General features: G+C 41.1%; 1 protein-coding gene across 1 annotated transcript in view; it reads left to right on the plus strand.

The window, feature by feature from the left end:
- TBX15 (T-box 15) overlaps positions 1–22,092 on the plus strand; it is a 99,133-nt gene that overhangs the window by 55,310 nt on the left and 21,731 nt on the right. The window contains exons 2-6 of the mRNA XM_009892682.1: positions 3,806–4,019; positions 13,303–13,404; positions 15,162–15,333; positions 15,706–15,873; positions 19,289–19,353. Of these exons, the coding sequence (XP_009890984.1) occupies positions 3,806–4,019; positions 13,303–13,404; positions 15,162–15,333; positions 15,706–15,873; positions 19,289–19,353 (721 nt within the window). The remainder of the gene's footprint in view (positions 1–3,805; positions 4,020–13,302; positions 13,405–15,161; positions 15,334–15,705; positions 15,874–19,288; positions 19,354–22,092) is intronic.

Below are 22,092 nucleotides of genomic sequence, written 5' to 3' on the forward strand. Positions count from 1 at the left end.
TGGGTCTGCAGTGCCTGTGCCTGGACCTTGGATTCAGCACGTGGGCTTTTGTACAAGGCACTTCTTTAAGGAAAGGCAAAAAGTCATCTTGTCACTTTGGAGCTAGGAGAAATTATAAGAACCTCATATTCCTCAGAAATCCTTCTGGTTGTCCTTCACTCAGACACAATACATAGTACCAGGCACAACCTGCACCTCAGGGTGTTCAGAGGCATGTTCTATTTTGTTGGAGCTTCAGGAGCTGTTCCCTAATTCCCCTCTGATTACACCAACATAAAGTAGAAGTAATGTCTTTGAGTTTAGTGAAGTTACGCCCCACTGAAGCTGGCGAATGAAGAAAACCAAGCTCCCTGTCCAAATATCAGAAGAAAGCTCAGATCTTCCCGTCTTATTTCATTGTGAGCAAGTATGTGCAGGAGAGTGGCTTGAGCTGTGCTAGCTGCCAGGCAGCACAATTAATTACTACATATTGAAACTGGTTCACCCTGCACCCCTCTATATGTTGCTCACTTTTACAGATGTTGACACTTGTCTCTTGATTAATCCAGAATCCCAACGCAGGAAGAAAACTCTAGCTAAGAGTCACAGAGTCTTATAGAGCTGGATGTCCTTAGGGATGATTTTCATATGTCAGATGCACTTCACTTCCCCTGAATTCCCTGGGTCTGGAATGAACTCAGTGTCTCCAACTGGATGACACCATTCAGGAGCGCTCAGCCCAGGAAAGGATGAAAAAGACACCAAAATCTATCTCAGTGCCTACTGAGACTGAACTAAGAGCAGCACCGCTAGTGACTCCCCCCGTCCCATTTCCAAAATTGGAGGAAGGAGAGGTATTTGCTGTTCTGTGCACTAATTTGGGCGTAATTACAGATCATATTTCAGGGCACAAAATAATAGTCCTTGGAAGAAAAGAAGGTTGTTTTTTTTTTTTTTTCTCCTGTGTGTGATACTGCATGGTTGAGTAGATACTGACATATCAGTAATTAGTGAATTCCTTTTGCAATTTTTGATTTGTGCCAGCATGGCAAATTGTATAGAAGGATGTGGCTCTCCTTCCACTTCCATTATTGTCATAAAACCCCTCCAAAACTCTGTTAAAGTCAGTGGAGTGACATTGGCATAAAATCAGTGACAGGGGGCTGCAGCCTCTGATGTTTAATGTTCTGCAGTGTGCAATTCCAGTCAATTCCCAGGGATTCCCAAGACTCCAGCCACATGTCCGGCTTGAAAGGCTGTCCAAGAAATGCTGGAATGACAGAATCTAGCCAAGTGCCATCTGTTGGCCATTTACCATACTGCTTCAGAGGACGAACAGTTTCTGAGTGCCTGAACCAAGCACAGGTGATGTTGCCTGAAAATCTCTTTAGATGCAAACTTGCAAGTTAGTACCTCAGTCGGGGAGGAGGACTCCATAACAGAAGCTTTTCCCTAGGTCAGATCTCTTCAGACGCCCAGTGTAGTTTACCTATACTTTCTTGGGACCTCAGAGGAGATGCAAGACTTTAGATTAATGGTTCAGCACATGAGTAGAAGTACAAAAAGCTCTTACTGTGATTTGTGAAGCACTCTCTTGCTTTTTGTTGAAGGATAAAGTGATTAACCATCACTAGGAAAACAAAAGTCCCAAGCATAGTGACCCTTACTCAGGCTTACTCACTCCAACCCTTTGATGTGGAATAATTTGAGCTAGAGGAAGCAATTAAGTATCACTTTGCTCCTGCATTACTGGGCTTCTGAAGTAGGGAGCAAATGACTCAGCCGCTCTGTACTCTCAGACTAATTTTCTGTCTTCTGGTCACAAAACCCCAGCAGGTTATCTCCTATTATCTTGAATCAGCTTGTGTCTAGGGTATCAGTTTTGGGTGTAGTACTGGTCTCCAGGTAATAATCCTCTGGTGATAGGTTTGTGCTACTCCTTTAGAGGGATAGACCTGTTTTTGTTTCAGCTCAACTTGGAAGTCAGTGAGAGACATAACGGAATCCATATTCAAAATGGGTTGGGAGAAATACATACTGAACTGTAGTGAATACCTTCTGTCCTACAGAATTTCTACATTGTACAGGCACATTGTCTAAATTGTTGGCAAAGTTTACTGAAAATGTCCTTCAAGCAAGTCCACTATCCAATGACATATTCACCTAGGGTTGTCACAGAAGATGAAGGCTTCCTGATTGCACCATCACTGTAAGTTTCTTATATACCACCAGTCAAACAGTTTATGTCCATGCCACTGCAGCAGTATGAATTTTCCAGAATTTTTTCCATGTGGCAGGAGGTAGGGCTGGTAGTTCTGCAGGTAGCATCTTCAACCCCAGCCTCTTCTTAACAATGTCGCTCTGCACTAGTGTGCAAGCTTCTCCAGGAGGCACTATCTCTCAGAAACAATGTAAATCTGAGACTCAGCCTGCAAGACCTCAGGGTTATTAAAGAGTTTCTGGCACTTGCTTGGTATGGAAGGAATTTTAGCTGGGGTGATTTCATCACATTTTTAACACAAATGGTTACTTTTTGTCTCCTTAAGTTTCCCTTTCAGACAGACATATCTCTTTCTTTCTTAAAGTGAAGAGAATACATATAAATAGTCATTTTATTCCTTCACTGGGATGCTTGTATTTAGGTGATCAATGAGGACACTCTAAAGCATTGTTTCTGTACCATCTCTGAAATCTACAAAGCTCTTCTTGAGCCATTTAACTGAATGCTTCAGAACACTTTATTCTTTTGTCGATCATCTATATAATACTAGTGCCAATTTGTTAAAAATCAGGCTCTAAATACAAACGATTTTCTTTGCAGAATGTATTGTGAATTATTTTGATGTAATGTGGGTGTGCACCCTGTTGCGAAATAATGCTGCTATTTGCAAAATTCCAGCTTAGCCCGACCGTATGAGAGCTAGCACCATATATATATACACCATACTTATGTAATACATGCATGAGAGATTTTTGCAAAGAAATGGCCATCTGATTCAGCACATCAACTTGAGCCTTTAAACTAGTTGAATCTCACTTTTTTGTTTGTTTGCTTATTTTTTGAACAAGACTTCTTCTTTTCCCCAATATAGAGGGGTGGTTGTCTCATGCGTTCTTTTCTGCAGTTTACTTCAATTGCTTTCCCTGGTAACCTATTCCATATGTTTATTATCTCCCCCTTTTGTCCTTCAGTAGGCTAGAGCATTTTCCTCACCAAAAGCTGCACGGTTATTTTCCCAGGAAATATCATTGTTCCAAAAAAGATATTATAGGAGCAAATAAAACACATTTCCAAAATGGTGCTGCCAAATAGCAAAATAAAAAAAAAGCTCATTATTTTTGATGACAAGAATATTAAAAGGAAAAAAATGTGTTGTTTAAAAATAACCAACTCTTCAATAGTAGTGTGGGAGGATATTCAATTAAATGGAATGTAGTTTTCTAGTGAGCCCATCTAATCTTGGATTGAAACTATGGATTGAATTAATTTTTTTTTCATTTCTATTTTTTTTTGTCTATATTTTGTACTCCATTCCCAGCATTGTGGTGATGTTTGTTACTATTTATATTTTATGTTGAGGGTCCTTTTTTCAGCTGTTTCTAAAACTTTATAAAATTGCCAGATGTCGTGTTGGAAACCCAAAGCCCCAAATCAGGCCATAAATCACAACAAACCATAAATATATATATGTGTGTGTGTGTATACATATAGAAAAGGCCATTGTCCTCTTCTTTAGCACTTCTCTTGTTGGCTTTTCTCTTCCCTTCCTTTTCCACTCATAGCAGGTATAACTGAAGGGTCTTACCTGGCTTGTTTACTTTGCAGACTCAGAGCAGAGCACTGGGTCAGACACAGAGGTGCTGGCAGAAAGGACGTCCTGCTCATTTGGCTCCCATTCTGACCTTACATCTGGTGGCTCAGGCCCTCAGCCTCCTCCACCTTCATCCATGGAAGAGATCCAGGTAGAGCTGCAGTGTGCTGACCTCTGGAAAAGATTTCATGACATTGGGACAGAGATGATCATCACGAAAGCAGGCAGGTAAGATACCTCTGGCTTCCTGTCTAGTTAAAAACCAGATCATAACAAAACAAATTAAAAAAATCTTTTTGAAGACACCCACCCCACCCCCCACCCCCCCCTTTATTCAACTTGATAAGCAAAAGGAATAAATGTTCAGGGAAAATTAAATGGCTGTCAGATTTTCACAGCTGTATCTCCTACTAGCTTTCTTAAGACAGGTAAAGTTGTTTCATATTACTGCTTAAATCAGTGGCTCCAAAGGAGAACTGGCAGCTGCAGGAAACCGTTGAGGATAGCCTTTCCTTTGAGCAAATAAATCAGGAAATGATCACTGTGCTGTCGGCAGTACTGAATTTAAGATGAGTTATGAATTTGGGGGTGAGCCATTTGAGTTTCCTTTCAAGTTCCCATAGCACTTCACAAGCCAGTTGATTTAATCTCAAATATAGTGAAATTCAAACGCACCTTTCCACCAAATGAATGTCTTCCTGCAATTCTAAATAGATAAAATGTTAATGACTTCCTGTATCAAAAATATGCAGGCTTAATATTTTCCTCCGCTCTTGCAAGGGAGACCACATCAGCTGAGGTTAGGAAGCGCCGCTAATAAGACAGATTTTTTAAAAAAGAAAAGATCACCCCACCATTTCTGTCTCCCATTTAAAAAAGCCTAGAAATCTAGTTGTCAAAGCACAACTTGAAGCTAGCTGTAAATTTCCAGATCTCTCAAACTATAAACGATCCCAGATTTTCAGACCTGTTTGCGTTCACGTAATGTGCCTTACTTCTGCCTACTGATGTTTTCATTGCGATTAACGCTGCGAAGACGAAAGTCAGCACCATGGACAGAGCCGGTCAGCGCGAACAAGCCACGTGACTGTCCCAGGAGCTGTTCCACCCCTTCCGCAGACAAGCAGAAGGGAGGTTTTTTCCCCAAGTTTTGGGAAAAAACATGGTGTTTTATTGTTTATAATTTTGTTTTACTTCTGTGCTCTCAGAATTTGCCAGAACAGCTGGACTTGTTGTTTTGTGTTCTTAAGAAGTGCTCGCTGTTGCTGTGTAGCCCCAGGAAGTTCAGATAATTTGAGGAAAGTAATATCAGACAAACAACCTAGATAATTCTTGAAGATTATCAGAACCAGATTAGCTGCCGGTTTTAGATATACAATCTCATCGGCACATGAAGCATCTTGTATCAGTACAGAGTGGTTTACTGTTTTTGCCCTTCTGCCTGAAATGAAAGAGGCAAAGAAACTGAAATAACACTTGCTGTTGTGCAACGCTTTTTCTCTAGAGATGTCAAAACAGATGCAAATAAAATTATTATTATCTTCTTTTCATAGGGGGTTAAACTGAGACCTAAACAGATTAAGTAATCTGTCCAGCATCATTAAATGTGACACTGGCAGAATCAAGTTTCTTGCTTCTGACTTTGTTGTCCTGGTGCCTGGGTGCTGTCTCAGAAAATTAAAATTATATATTGTTACCTGTTGGATTAACTATAATTAATTTTCTCATGATACATGGAGTAGATAGACTTAACAGCAGCACAGATATCTTGAAGACCACCAACACCAGCGCACACTAAAATGCCCAGAACTTAGTGGTATGAAGATGATCTCAGCAGCTCACACTTTCCTCAATGAAGTATCTGACCTTTCTGGAATCTTAAAAAGCCATACCCTGAATACAATTTTACTTTTAAAAAAGTCAGCAAAAGTTTGCAACATCAATGCCACAGCAATTTTGCAAATTGTTCAACACAACTTCTCACAAAAGCCTTGACAGCATTGGCAAGGGTCCTGGAGCAGGAAGGTTTCATGGAAAAAAACACAGTGAAATGTCCTGGGGAAATATAACATAATGGAATCAAATACTTTGGATCACTTAAAAAAATGAAAGATTTCTATTTGGTCAGACTGATGCACACATACAAAGAAGATTCTGTAGTTCCTTGGAAGTTTTTAGGAATTCCAATATTGAATACATTTCTGTTTAAAAAAATCACAACTTTTTTTAAAATTTGTCATCTGCTATCTTCAAGCTATAAGCTCTTATTTGTTGCTTGGAGCTGTCTGAAGTATGTATTTTTACACTTTTGATACAAAACTATTCTTCTGACATTTATGAATTGAAATGTTCCATGTCAGCAATTGTTCATGGAACTTGCCATTCATGTTGGCTTTCTGTCAAATATGGCTTCCCACGTCGCTTATCATCATAACAAACAGTAGATACGTATCCCTAATTACACAGTAGTAACAGGAAGATGATTAAGAATTATTGTGAGATGTACATATTTCCTTCCATGATGCAGCTGAACTACAATTCCAGTGAAGCACCATGACTGGAAAAATGACCCCATTTAGTGAAGAAGCATCTCAAAACAAAACATTCAGATTCACTTCCTCCGCTTGATTTTTTCTCTTTGCTTCAACCTGGCCCCAAATAAAAAAATTGATTTAGTTTTCTTAGGTTTTTGCTCAAAGATTTTGGTTTTCGTGTTTTGGAGGAGAAGACTCTATGCTCTGGGAAAACATTGGTTGTTCTGCATTTTCTGATGAAATCTCTCCCTATTTAGCCAGTTGTTAGAGGTGTTTAACAGCACATGTTAAGAAACACAAACACCCTGACTTTATTTTAAGTAGTTCAAAACAAAATGTATTTTGATAATTTTTAGTAGTGAATAGGCATAGGGAAACCTGTAAGGACTGTAGGATATATTTCTCTTTCCAAGATTTTTTTCTGTAACACAATTAATAGCATTCTCAAGTGCCTTTGCAAGTTCCAGTCTTGATAATTTTTCCACTTACAGAAGACCAAGTATCACAATACAGGGTCATAACTTACTGTGCAAATCACGTATTCTTTACAATCCTAAATAATATTCTTTCTCCCTGAAAGGAGATGCTTATTGTTACTTGAGTCCTGATGGCCAACAGGCTCATCACTAGCTGCCCACACAAAATCTATGTAGCTACTGAATATCTGTATTTTTTCAGCTTGATGATGTCCTCCAGAAGTGATATTAACAATACTGGAGGGGATTTTTTTTTGCTGCTGACTACATTTGTACGTTAACCATTGCGAAGCATAATGAAGAGTTGGACAGTTTCTTTATGTAGTACATCTGTTTGTTGGGGATAGTCCTTATAGATTTGATAAAATTCATAAATCAAATGTTTAACCTCCCAGGTTAAACATTTTCTTTTCAGAGACGATGTGTCTGTGATGGGGGAGAGCTGAGTCTAGCAGTCCTGTTTCTCCATATGGGAAGCATGATATATAATGCATCTCATCGATTATATTGTATGATATCTGGCAAAAAGAGCAGAATTTGTGTTATTTTGTGAGGATTGCCTACTACTTATTGAAATTGTGAGAGTCGCACAGTGTCATTTGAAACTTCTTCCTTCCCCAAGGACGATTTTGCTCTTCTTGCTCTTTGGAAACCCTGTTTGAGTCCTGTAAGGCCCTCTGGTTTTGAAAGCCCTTATAATTACAGACTCAGTTGCCTATAACTACAGCTGCTCCTTAATTTTCTGTGACTTGTAAGGCACTGATTGGTTCCTGCCTGACCCACAACATCTTTTTTGCTATTACTTTGTAATGGTAGTCTCTAACCTACATTCTCATTTCAAACATATTTCTGGAGCTATATCCTGCCTACGTCATGTCTACTACACTTTTTAGCTTTCAGACTCCCACTCCCACTCATGTTTAATTCTGCTTTGTTTTTTCTTTTCTTGATGCTGTATTTATAGATGGGGGTTTTTTTGTCTGTTTCCATAAACCTACTTCAGTCCTCTCAGAACTTTTCCTTTCTTCCTTTCCATCAGAACGTTGTTATTCAGAATTTAATAAGATGCTTACAACAAGACTCCTTTGTTCTTTGTGCAAAAGATGCAAATGGCTTTCTGTCAGCTGCAGTGCATTCAAACCTCCTTTATCTCCGTTCTGTTCGAAATTCAGCCTTAGACTCCATACAAAATAAAATAAATTCAACTTAAACCACAGGTCATACTGATCTAAACAACTAGTCCTAAAACCATATCTAACTCTTTTTCTCTGTTCTCCTTCACCAATGCTGATCATGCATGTACCCTGGCAACATCATCAGAGGAATTTGAATCCCTCCCCACAACCCTACAATCCCTAGCTCAAGGCCATGGTCACCTGAGCTACAGGGGTAACCGTTAGTTAACCACTGCACAGAAGTGCTGCCCAAAGGAAAAAGCAATGTACATTTATTGCTGGGGCGAGACACTGTAAGGAGTGCTTGGAGTCCTGCTCTGGAAGGGAAGCACTGCCTACTGCTTATGGAGGTGGTTATACAAGTGTGATCCCACACACAAGCACAGCCAGGAGATATTCTTCTGGGGAGTCAGGTTCTACCTGTCACGGAGACAGCATTTATTCTGTCATGTCAACAGTGAGGGAAATGATCTCATCCGTCATATAGCAGTTATCATATCTGTATTGTGGGATGGCTCAAACATGGGTGCTGAGGCAGTGCTTAGTAATAAGAGTGGGGAAAAAACATCAGTGGGTGGTCAAACAGGTGACCTTGCTCTTTCCTGACTCCTCTGTGCCTCCTGATAGGTTAAATTGTGTTTTGACTGGAATTTCTTTGCCTCCATGAAACCATGAGTCTGAGTCATTTGAAATGTGTACTTAGGGCTGTTTACATTACCAAACGTCTTTGTTTTTATTTCCAGTGGAAGGAAGGAAGGGCCCCACAGTTCTCTTCAGTTAGAGACAGCAGCAGGGATTTTTTTGCGAAGCTCTGTTGATGCTGAAGGGGCACGTGGAGAGGATTTCTCAGAGTGAGGGCTGGCAGGCTACAGCTACTAAACTGCTGCTCAGAGGTCCTGGCCCAGTGGGCCTGGTAAGCTTTCTCCAGCTTCCAGAAAAATATCCCCTTTGGGAGCTACTGAGGAGATCTGCTGGGCTCCCTCTCCCTCATAAACATTAAATCCTTTTGTTCCCAAACCCTGCCCTCAGCCTTTTCTCTCAACACAAACATCTCTATGTAATCCCATGCTGCAGAGGGAAACAGGAAGGCATTCCTCCTTTGCCTTGCCTTGCCTTGCCTTGCCTTGCCTTGCCTTGCCTTGCCTTCCCTTCCCTTCCCTTCCCTCACTTTCACTCCTCACAGATTTGTTTTTATAAAGAAATAAACATTTGGCACTAGTCTTAAAGGCAAGGATATACGAGGTATAAAATAGCGATGGCAACTTCAGGCTGCCCTGTAAACATATGCACATTGTAAGCGCCATGCACGCCTAATCTGCAAGCCTAAGTCAGACTATTTTGCGGAGTTTCTCAATCAGATTTTTTTATGAGTGGGAAGTGTCTTCTCTCTCTGTTACTGTCAACAGGCAAATTGTCTTTTGCTACAGTTGAAGAGCACATCCCTTTATTTTAGCGTTTGCATTTAGCAGATGTCACCCTTAAGCAAATTTAATGTTATTTAAGTTAAGTTTTTATTTGTGCAGTATATAAATCATTACACTAAACAGTCATAAATACTGTACGGTAAATTGTGACAGTTCTTTTAAACTCTCATCTCACTTCTGCTCACTAAGCTGTCTGTACCAGAATATTTCTAATGTCTGAAGAGCTTCAAGGAATAGGATTTATTATTCAAGGAATTTTTATTTATTATTTTTTTGATTTTGAGACAACCTGCCATGTACCTTTTAATTTCTTATCCCCTAATGGGGAATTGCCCTCTCTAAAACTCAACTGTGAAACAGAGAATGAATTTATGTTGGAAGAGATCTTTGGAGGCCATCTGGCTCATGTCTCTACCCAGAGCAGGACAACTTTGAAGGCAGATCCAAGTTGACACAAGCTTCACATGTGCTGGTTCAAGGGGCAGGGATAAGAGTTGGCACCTTGAGACTCCTAAGGGTTAGAAGCTGAAGCTTTATGCTGTTGGGGAAAAAAATACAGTTTGGGGATATATGTGTGATTCTCTTTCTTTGAACAGTTTTGACAAGGGAAAAATGAGCTATATTTTTGTGTTAAATGAAAATTTTAAACAACATCATCAAAAATGCTGGCTGCCACAATCCAACAACTTCTTTCTATCGCTGAAAGTTCCTAGACATAGTTCTTAATATCAGTACGCTACTGTGCTGGCAAACACTATTTCAATCAAGTTTTATAGGCCTATATATATAATGTATTTTTTCACATTCAGAGTTTCATAAACATCATTCTCATTATGGAAAGAGCCAGCACTTGAGAAGACTGAGGCATGTGGTTGTTACAAAAATGCTTGGTAAAACACTTCTAAGTAGTCCTAAAATAATTGTAATAACTTATTTCATATCACATCATATTTCCTGTAAAACGGTACTGTGTGTAAGTGCACAGTCTAAATTGAGGAAGACTGTTCTCCTGCTGAGTGGTAAAGCTCACATATAAATAACTTGATCATCCCAAACTGCTGCTGATATAAAACCTCCTCCTAAAATATATCAGATGTCATCACGTGTTCCCTATGAAAACAGACGGCCTTCATGTCTGTAGCTGTTGACTATAAAGCGAGCTGATATCTTTCTAGATGAAAGGCTCTTGACTGTTTATTAATAACGCCATTTTCAAATGGCCTGAGTTCCTTCCAGACATTTGAGCTTTCTGTTTTCTATAGGGTTGGTGCCTCTAGGGGAGCAAAGAGTCAGCCAAGAGGAAACAGAGAGAACAGGGACTTAGCCAGGATTACACCTGGGTACCTCCCGAAGTCGCCACTGTTTGCCTCTGCCTTTTCCATTTTCCCCTTTCCACACAGCCGTGCTGCTGGAGACCTGCTGTGACAGTTCCAGGCCACATCCTTATGGCAAAGAAACTTGAGTTACTTTTACACCCACAGAAAAAGAAAAACAGTAATAATTTACAAAACGTTAAAAGTACACTTAAACCTTAGAGAAAGCAGTGGGATCAGAGGAGCCCTCTGATCATTTTAGAGATTAGCCTCTAAGCCAGTTGAATGGTCTGCGGTAATCTTTTACAACGTATTTCATAAGCAAACAACCCCACAGGCTATACTGCAACTTTACACCGGGCTGCAGATTTGGAGAGAGCTTCTTGGAACACACAGCATTCAGTTTTCCCAATACAGTGCACAGACTTAGATCCAAAGAGACTCAGATTTAATCCTGGGTTTCTCATCAACCCTCTGAAACATGGCCCTACCTCTTAAGCTGCTCCCAAGCCACCTTTCTCCAATTAAGAAGAGCTGGATTGTAAAATGCCACATCCTGTACCCATTTGGCTTGGCACATTTAATGAACCATTGTGGTAGAAACAAGGTAATGCCCTAAAGCGACTGAAGACTAATCCATTTTTCCTTCTCCCCTCCCAAATCATTCAACTAGCAAACTCCCACCATCAGTTGCACGAATCTGCTCTCTCCTTGAAGGGTTTCTGCAGACAATTTTTCTGTCAGTTTTATGTCTCATAATTCTGGTTAGCTCTGCTCTGGCAGCTGTGGGGTGGTGTTTTCCCCACCCCGCCACAATAAATGCCCTTTTGCAAAGCAGATTCAGTTACTTTCCTTCCCAATGGCCTGAAATGGAAGAACTGTGGGTAGGGTGAAGGCTAAGCACCAACCTTCTCCTTCCCACTCTCTTCTGCAAGTGGATATATGTGGCCTGGATGGGAAAGAGTAAAATAACTTCTCATGGTCTCGTGTTTGGAGATGTCGATATGAACTTTCCCCTTTTCTTCCTCCTTCAGGCTGTGTCCACTGGTAATACTTTGAGAAACAGAAATGTTGGGAGGAGATGTAAATCTTCTCCAACATTTCACTACTCCTCACTAAATAGAAAGGAAAGCCTTACAATGTTTTCTAGGGATGGCCCCCAGAAACAATGGATAAACATGTCTTGTAAACTTTTCCACAATTTTGGCATTGTGATTTTAAATTGTTTTAAATTCCCTTTTAATATCCTCCTTCCATCCAAAGTAGCCTCACTCCATAAGGAGACATCTACTTATCAGAGGAGCAGAATGTAATTTCGTATCAGCATCCAGTACTTTCAGAGTTTCTCCTACCAAAGCTCTCTATCTTCTGGGCAGAAGTCATGCAACTGAGTAACACCATCCTGTAGGACCTCAGTTCAAGGTTTTCTCTAAGGGCTGAGAAGCCACTGAAGTAGAGCTCAGGTTTGAGTAAACAGTCAGTGAAACAACGCAGGATTTCTTTCAGTGCTCTGCTCTGCTGCTCATTTCCTTTTGCACCTCACCCAATTCTGCTCCTCAGATTTTATGAAGACGTTAAAATACCACATTAGTTGCAAATGTAATATGGCATAAACAATTCACTCAGCATGCTGTTTGAGGGAAATGTGGAATAGCAATTGGACTACTGGCAACAACAAGTTTTTTAAGAAGGAGAAGTTACATCGTAGCCACATTTGCACTGACACGTTTTGAGGTTAAAATTGTTCTGAGCTGTTCTCTCTGAAATAATTGTCTAGCTACAAATGCCTCCAGAACAGTCACTAGTGCACAGCAGAGCTAAGTTTGTGCTCAGACAAGAAAAGAACGGGTGGGAATTGATTCTTGCTGGTGTAGGGTTTCATAACTTGCCTATCGGGAGAAAATGCTTGAGACATATCTGGATCATATGTCATAGAAAAAACAACACTTATTAAAAAGATTGCACAAAACACTACCTAGACTTCATGGAAACCATGATGTTAAAGCCAGTGTTTCTGTTAAATGTGAAATATATGCCTAATATGCAGATTAATTTGAGGGGCATTCTTTCTTAAATAACTATAAACTTAAGAGCAAGAGGATCTTTCAGAATAATGGATCATCTTTAAATATTACTTCAGTACTATCACATGTGATTTTCTCAAAAAAGAGAACTAAAGTGATCCTGCAATTAATGTGATACGAGAGAATAATTCTAGATGGTGACCAACGGGAAAAACATCTGGAAGAGGGTACACTGCCCATCTGTGTACTGAAATGCCTGGAGAGGACAATTTGTGTGGAGCATAACAGAACAGTCTACTAGGAGCTGGGAGGAGGCAGACTGCTCCTCTTGGAGGGTTTTATCGTTACCCACGTTAGCAGGTTATCCTGCTACCCTTTTTCTTAAGTGGAAAAAATTCAAGATTCAAACCACAGTCTTTGCTACTCATACCAAGCCCAGAGGAGTCATACCAAGAACTGGGCTGTGTAAAGTAGTGTGCTCCTGGTGTCGGAGAGGGGTCCAAGGGAGCCCCTTCATCTACACTATTCACCATTTTCTTCCTTATTTATACTCTTCCTTTCCTAGGAGAATGTTTCCAGCCATGAGAGTGAAAATTACAGGCTTGGATCCCCACCAGCAGTATTATATTGCCATGGACATTGTGCCTGTGGATAACAAGAGATACAGGTAAGCTTTTTAGGTGCAGACTTAGCAACATTGTGATCTTAGTGTCAGTGAAAGCCTCGGAAAGACACATGCCATTATACAGCATTGTAAAGGTATGCTGGAGGAGACCACGTTGATTTACACCAATATAGGTGATTTGACCAGAATCGTGAGACACAAAAACAGAGGTTTAATATGCTCTCTTGCACTTTTGGATTGAAATCTTGCTCTTTTCAAATAGCAGTTTTTAACTGGGGAGATCCCTACCACGTATTTCACAATTGACATAATTTGCAATGACTGAGGGAACTGAGTTATCAACAGGGAGTCTAGAGCCTCTAGAACTACTTCAGCAAGAAAGGAATGGGCAAGTGGCAGCTCAGGTCTGGCCTGAACTGAATTGGGTGATTTTTGTTTTAAAAGCATTCACTGTCCAGCACAGCAGCCACAGGGAATATGGGCCCTGACCTACAGTAGGAGGACATTGAGAAACCCTCTGGTGAATCTCCACCACTGAGCTGAAAGACAGGAAGAAGAGATTTCACTGGTATTAATGTGCTCCCAATCCTAAAAAGTACTGTGGAAAATTCATGGTCCTCTGCAACCCAGAAAACTATCCAGACAGAGGTGATTTATCTCTACTCATTCTCTGAGAGCAAGTCTTTACCCCAAATAGTCTTGATCACACCACATTTGAAGGATTCAAGAATTCATCCTCTGCTTTAGAAGTCGAATATTACATTTTTGCTCTCAGATTGTGCAGAATGTTTCTCAGAAAAATGCTTTACCTGGGAAGCATCAAGGTAGTTTGTGACAGTCAGCTAGATGTTTTGCCCCTTTCTTTGGTTCTGACAGCATTAATGTCAAAAATAAATACATTGCCTTACACTTTGTTTCTGTTCTTGATAGTTTGTGCAGCCACGTAGAACAAACCAGCAGCAAAAGGAACAGATTCTTTTTTCTTTTTTTTGCATTTCTTTTGAAAATACATGAAATGAGTCACTTTTTGTATGTAAGGACTGAAATAGCTTAGCAGAGCTGAGTAGAGACCCAGTGAAGGCCAGCACAGAGCAGGACTCAGAGGTGTTAGCAGGACTGTTTGTGAAATGCCTTAGGCTGAAGGAGCCACAGGACAGAAAGAGAAATAGTGTCTAGGCAAAGCTGTGGTAGAGAAATTTACGGCACATATAGGATGGCTAGATCAGGAACACAAAAGATCGCAAGATATCAGGAACAAAAAAGTTATTTCTTCCTCTAATCCCAGCATTTATTATACTATGTGGAATTTCCTATTTTGCAACAATTCAAGCCAGAATTCGGTTTTATCAATTGTTCTCGTGGTATCCACTGGATTCTGCCCTTTCTGAATGAAGACACATGTGTTTTGCACAGTCTGGCATGGCAGCCATTGCAGATTTCCAGAAATTACAGGGCATTTATTAATATTTTCAGAAAGGGCTTTGTTTACCAATATTTTCTAGCCTCTTACTCTGGCTCAGAGAGAGTTAAGGAATTGAGAAGGCACATGTGGTGGAGTTTTACAGGGAAAATAACTGCAAAGGTGGTTTTAATAAGGAATCAAGTCTGAACAAGTGGCTCAGGGGTAATCTGGCTTTCATTTAGAAGGTAGGAGGTTGCAATAAAGCACATTCTCCCCTGACTGCAAATGAGAGCTTGGGGTGTATGTGGTAGGGTGGCAGGGCAGGGGAGGGGGAGCCCTGAAAATGTTCCTCTGGTGAGTGACAGCTTCCCTTAGCCATCTCCCCTTTGTCTTTCAGGTATGTGTATCATAGCTCCAAGTGGATGGTGGCTGGCAATGCTGACTCCCCAGTGCCCCCGAGAGTTTACATCCACCCCGACTCACTGGCCTCTGGAGACACCTGGATGAGGCAGGTGGTCAGCTTTGACAAGCTCAAGCTGACCAACAACGAGCTTGATGATCAAGGCCATGTAAGTTAGAAGCTGATCCTGGTGCCTGCTGCTCCAACCTCGCTCCTCTCAGACTTGAAGGGGTGATGCTGCTGCTGCTGCAATGCTCCTGTGTCCTGCTGGGCACGCATGCTTGTAGCCACTTCTAGAGTTATGGAGCTTTTTTCCCTACTTCAGTGCTTTTCTTCAAAATGTTGCCTGGCCCTATAAAGCAATAAAGCCTCTTTCTCCCTGTACATAGCACAAACTTTATCTCATACGTACTTGTAAGAAAAGGGTAATTTTCTTCATGGTAGCTCTTGCTCCATCCCTGCTTCCTTGTGCATCTGGATGTAGCACAAAATATTTGGAGAAAGACCCCGACTTTTCCTTCTCCTTTTGTTTTCTCTTCAGATAATTTTACATTCAATGCATAAGTACCAGCCCCGTGTTCATGTCATCCGCAAGGATTTCAGCAGTGATCTTTCTCCTACAAAGCCAGTTCCTTCAGGAGATGGGGTGAAAACCTTCAACTTCCCTGAGACTGTCTTCACCACAGTGACAGCCTACCAAAATCAACAGGTAAACCTGTGTGCCTTCAGGTTCCTTTAATGTTGGGTGTTCATAAAAATATTGGTGTGCTCTTTGTGTTTGAGACATTAACTTCTCTAAGAAACGTAGCTCAAGAAGAGTGCACACTTCATAGGCTGAGTGTGGGGCTTTTTTTCTGTTCAAAAAGAAAATGCCTGTTATGGGGTAGTATGTAGACATGAGGTATCTAGACAGAAAACCGTCTTGCGGAAAAGGTGCCTGTACTTTTTACTGTAAAGTAAGAAGGTGAAACCAACCATGAAGAGGTGCATTGTTGTCACTTTTCCTTGCTGCCTCTGGTACAAACTACAGTGTCCTGTCCCCACTGTATTTTTCAGGCAGTACAACTAGTCCAGATTTGTTATCTTGCAGAGAAAACACATAGGATTTTTTTTCACTGCTGAAATGAAGGAAAAAGTTTTAGAGAAGAGGAATCTCATCAGTTTGCTGACAAAAGAAGCTTTTGAACATAAGCAGCAGCATTCCATGTACTGCATATGAACTAAAATTCTCATGCATAATTCATGTTTGATTCAGATCTTGCACAGCTCCCAGTGGAGAGTGTTACTGTTGATTTCAGATATCATAAGGAAAAGATGTTGCCACAGTGGGATCCTATCGGCAGAGGCCTTGACTACTGAGCTTTGTTGCTGATCTGCCCTTTTTCTTAAACTAGACTCCATGGCACTAAGAAGTGTAATCTCAGTCCACGCTAGTGTTTGATTACAGAATTCCCTGTCTGTCCCTATTTCCCCTGGAGATATGATATCATTGAGAGGAAACTAATTGCTAGTTTTGGAAAGAGCTTGCTGTGGATTATACACGTTTGCTCCCCCTTCTCCTTCAGTGGCCAGTGACATCTGGTGTCCTACTCTTTGAGGAGGAGGTGGCCAGCTTCATCAATTCTGCAGGCATGTTCATTGCACACACTGAGAGCTCCTTATTATTGAGAGCTCCACCCATTCCCTGTGTAGTCTCCTTACGTATTGCTCATCTGCCAGAATTCTCAGGGATTCCCATTAGCCTTCACACCAGCTCTGTCATGTATTGGGCTCAGTGTGCTGCTCTTCCCTTGTTCATGCACACATGCTCCCTACTTTATACTCAGGTGAGAGGCGCTATGTACATCCCATTTCCCTATCCTGCTATTCTTCTCCTTATTGGGGTAGGGGTTATGATGGCATTGAAAGGGCCATGTAACATTATTTTTTCCCAGCCATGTGAAACAGAATCTCAGTTGGTGAAGCTTTTTGTTGTGTTAATAATATGTCCACTCAGAGAGGTACTGTCATAAGCAAGAAAGCGCAAAGCAAAAACTGGCTTGGAAGAAAAATAATCTGTTATCAAGCCTATTAGGAAAGTGGGTTACACAATTTTCTGCCACAAATTGCAGAGGAGTCTTGAATCAGAAATGCTGAGGTAATTATTTCTCCAAGACAACATCTGTGCTCCTGGAGAATGACTTCATGAACTCAGTGGACATCATTATATTTAGTATTGTTACACTGAGGGACAGACCCATGTCAAATCAGTTTAGGGCAGATTGCAATATATAGCCAATTTGTAACAATTGTGAATTGTAACAGTTTAGAGAATCATTATAGAGTTTTTAATTTGCAACACATAAGTGAGAGTGAGAGCACACGTGCTGATAGTACTCCCGTGGCTGCTTCTGGATACCCACTCCTAACTTTTTCTCACTCTGGTCCCCTTGAATTGACTTAAATTAGGATCCAAAATGGATCAACTATTCTAGCAGAAAAAAAAATATTGTAACACAATGGTGGGTTTGCCATCATTGCAGCACTGAAAACTTCCTGACCCTCCCCCACCCCCATTCCCAAATGCATGCTCACAAACTTTTAACTGTAGACCAGACATGGAAAGAGGACAGAGAAAGGAGAAGAAACAAGAGACAATAAGTCTGTTGTTCTTTCCTAAAGACTGGACCTATAAGACACAATTACACAGGTAAGGGAAGGGCTAAGGGAGGGATCTCTGTCAGGCACTGGCACTGAAAGCCACCTCACTGTAAAGAAGTGCTGAAATTTCTTACTGTCTCTGAATTCCAAACATTTGGGGGTTTTGTCCAAAACAATCAGGGGGGGGGGGGGGGGGGGCAGGGCATTTTTATGATACCAGTAAAGGGGATTCTGGTGCATTGGAGAACCCTTATCATTAAAAATAAATTTAAATCCTTTGAATCTGCCTGCATGCTCTCCAGTGGCTGTAAAGCTTTGCCTTACTGGGAGAAGGGTCTCTGGAAATAATTGTAAAATGTTAGCAAATCCACCACAGGGATTCCCTCTGCTGTAATTCCATCCTCCACAGAACATATCTGTCTCTGTCCACACAAGTCCCAGGACAGCTGCAAAGTCAGGCTAGCGGAAATTAAGTTCACAAATTAAGCTTCTGCAAAAATAGGAGCTGCATTCCAGATCTGAGGTTAATATCCAGAGTAAGGGCTTGGTTCTGACAGAAGCAAAACACCTGCAAATCCGCTTCAGATCAGTCTGTATTAAACTAGTCCCTTTTGAGCAGTTTCAGCAAAACCACCTCAAATTTGATAGGATCTGGAGATCTCGCTCTCTTTTCACTCCAGAGACAGGGTCTCTGGGACAAGGTGAGGTTGGCAGAGGGAAGCTCCAGGCTGGGGAATAGCCGACAGGGAGTATGATACCATGGGCTGCAAGGTCAAAACCCCTATATTGTTTTCCGTATTTACCAACATGGAATTCATGCCTAAAAATAAAGTAGGAAGGAAGATTCCCCCAAAGGATTTGGTCCAGCTGTCATCTTCATTGTTTAGGGGGGAGGAAGGGGGAAGGTTTCTAGATGAGAAAACCCTTGAAGGGCCACCCAGACACTGACCAGAACAGCAGCACCTTGTGCATGTAACCAGGTGGCCAGCTGCCGGCTTTGGAGACTGTAGCCTGTACTTTTGCTTGGCCTTTTCTCCTTAGTGTTGTTTGAAGATCCATGAGTGCATCCAGCTATGCAGCTGCTGGATATGCTGGAGTGTTGAGGCTGGGACAACGCAGATACCAGCCAAACCTGAGCAGTATGCCTGCTTCCTGAACCACATCGCCATTGATGAGTTACAGATCCCAGGGTTTTGCGCTTAGGTCCAAGCTGTGCTTCTCCTTCGGGAACAGCTTCTCAGCCCCAGTGCTGTGCCAGATTTCCCAGTGCTGCCGGGTTTCTGCCTCTGGCACTGTTCATTTGCAAAGCAGATAATCTGTTCATGGACAACGGAAGGGCAACTGTAATATAAGTCTGGGGAAATAAGTACAAAAGGTCATCGTACAGGTGGTTTGGGTAAGAGCGGTAATCATCAGTAATTGTCATTTGTTGAAAGAAAAAAAGTTTGGAGAGATCAACTAATTCTCTTTTTCTTCCTTTGTAGATCACCAGATTAAAAATTGACAGAAACCCCTTCGCTAAAGGTTTCAGAGATTCTGGGAGAAACAGGTAACAGGAGCTTGTTTGTGTTTCCTCACTGATGTCTTCTCTCCTTCCCATGATGATTGCAGAGGGCATGTGTCTAAGGCTGAGGAAGGCATTTTGTGATCTTAATCAATTTTTACAGAAGTTTGCTGTAGACTAGTTCTTAGAGGAATTGGAAGGACTGTTTTACTTTGCCTAAACAGATCCAACGTATAATGACGACTTTCCAGATTAGCCAGATAGACTGACCCCATTTCTTTTCAGAAGTCTCCTCCAGTGCTGCTCCTGCCTCTGCCTGGATCCTGCAGTCCCAAACCCTGATAGAGGGTTTTAGATGTTCTTAGACAACAGATCTGTAGAGACAGCTTATCGCTTTCCTGCTTGACAACATATTTTCTGTGACTGTATTTTTTTGCTGTCATATGTTTAATTTCCTGTTCACTGCTACCTTAGTACCCCTTCCATTACCACTACTTACAAGGCTGCTTTCTTCTGTATGTATGTTTTGCTGTTGTTTTTTTTTTCCCTGCTGGATAATTAATTTATGCTCATTTCTATTATTTTCATGTTCCTCTGAGCTTTTCCATTTGTTGTTGAGCAACATAATTAAAACATTCTTTAGCATCTCTGATAAGTTATTAGTAAATTGTTCATGTATTACTGATATGGTGCCATGATATCCAAAGAATTAGGTGAAATAAATGAACTTGTAAAGATACTGTAGAGTTTCTTAAAAAAAAGAAAAAAAAAAATTCTTACTAAATTGAAGAACAGAGATAGAAAAATGGAGGATTGCAGATTGTAAAACAGACAACTAGGCCACAGGCTAACACTGCAAAATAATGAAAGCTGTAGGACAGGGGGGCCGGACACTTTTGGTTGTTCTTTATTATATGTAGAGCTGCCTGAAGGGCATCTTTTAATTTTAATTTTCACAGAAGATTCCAAAACTTGGAGCACAAACGTTTGCTTTACATTAGAAGAAAAATTGAGTTTCTAATAAGTTTGCAGGATAAAAGTGCAAAATATTCTAGTTTCAAACAATTTCATCTTTTCTCCAGTGATGTCAAATTATTTCATTTTGATTGTGTCACTGAAGTTTGTCAGGATTTTTATGAAATCATAAGTAGAACAACTTAAATGTTATTTAGAATATGTTAGATTTTAACAACACAATAGTAAAACAGGAACTTTAATCAAAAGAACTTTTGTATTAGTAACAGACATTACAGTTATCAAAAAAGAATAAGAAAGCCCAAAGAAAAAGTTTTGACTTTTTACGTGATAAAAAAAAGGATATGCAGATATCCTTTAAATCAGCATGACAAAGACTTTAAACATTAAACTAATTCTAGAATTAGACATATGACGACGTTACAAGAACCCTAGGATTGTAAAGCAAGCTTCTTTGTGTGCAGACTGGAGTGAAAGTTGTGTGCATAGCCCTTATTTGCTGTCCCCATGGGCACTGTAATTCCATTTTTACTTGCATGCTCCTTGTGTGTGTGTTCACCGGGACCCCCACCTCATTCATGATTTGGTGTGGGAAGCCTTCAGTGAATGGGCAGCTGCCCCGTGTTTCCCATCACAGGTGTAAGCGCTACACTCTCCAGGATCACAAAGAAGGCATCTTACTGACCTGGTGGCTTCCTTGCTTGGCTCCTCTGTTCTCATCTAAATGTAGCTATGTGAAAAGATGTTACCACCCTTATTTAATTCCCGCCGTGAGCATTAGCTCTGGTACTTGAGACATATGTGACTTTTACTCTGCTCTCCTCTCCTGCGTGGGGGAAGTAGCACATGCCCCGAGTACAAGGTCTTCCCTGTGTGCAGAGATACAGCTGCACGGGAGGCAGGGCTTAGAAGAGGGATTGATGCAGTTCCAGGTACATGGTGGGCTAGATTAACGTGGAAGGCATTAATAAGGTCCTAGCCCAGTGAATTTGGACAGTTTCCTGAAAAGGTTGGGAATTACTGATCTTTGTAGCTCATTGATTTAAGAAAGGGCAGGAAATTGCTACACGGCTGCAGCTGTGGGGAGGGCTCAGTAAGGCTCTCTGCTGATGTAAAGAGGAATTAAAATCTTTAAGGTATTACACATCAAAGAGAGCAGCCTGAGGCTTTAGGAAGGAAAAACAGGCAAAGGTATTTGCAAGCATATATAGCAGTCAGGCGCCTGCCTCACAAGCAGTGGTCTGGCTAAGGTTGCACTGCTGTTGTCAAATAGCGGAGGACATTCTGACACTCAGCTGCTCCCTTTAAAGAGGACACATACATAGATGCACACATAGCAGGAGAAAAGCATTAAGGTCCAAGCTGTGTGTGGAAAGGACTCTCCAAATGGGACTTAACTGTGCTGGATGGCTCCTCTTCACCTTGTGACTTTCTAATCTCATCAGGATTACTGGTCAACTGGAGTGACGGTTGTGATACTCTGTAGCTTCCCACATCCCCACAACAACTTTGGTCAGCTGTGGTGCCTCAAGCTATAGCTGGAGAATGTTCCACTGAAAATGTAGGCCTTCTTTGAAAAAGAAACAGGGTAATTTGGAAAAGGGGCTGTTTGTGAAGCAGGCAAGTGTAGTATATATCCAAGGTTTTCTGTATAAGGTCTTAAAAGAAAAAAAAAATGTAGTGTGGCAGCCGCATGGGCCACAAAATGTCTTGAGGCAGCCCCAGGGCATCGTGTCCTAGCGACACGGGATACTGAATCAGAGCCATGGTTAGAGTTTACCAGCAAATGATGGAGAAAAAAACCCAAAC

Source organism: Charadrius vociferus, unplaced genomic scaffold (genome assembly GCF_000708025.1).
Source record: "Charadrius vociferus isolate BGI_N301 unplaced genomic scaffold, ASM70802v2 scaffold301, whole genome shotgun sequence".
Classification (NCBI taxonomy): Eukaryota; Metazoa; Chordata; class Aves; order Charadriiformes; family Charadriidae; genus Charadrius; species Charadrius vociferus.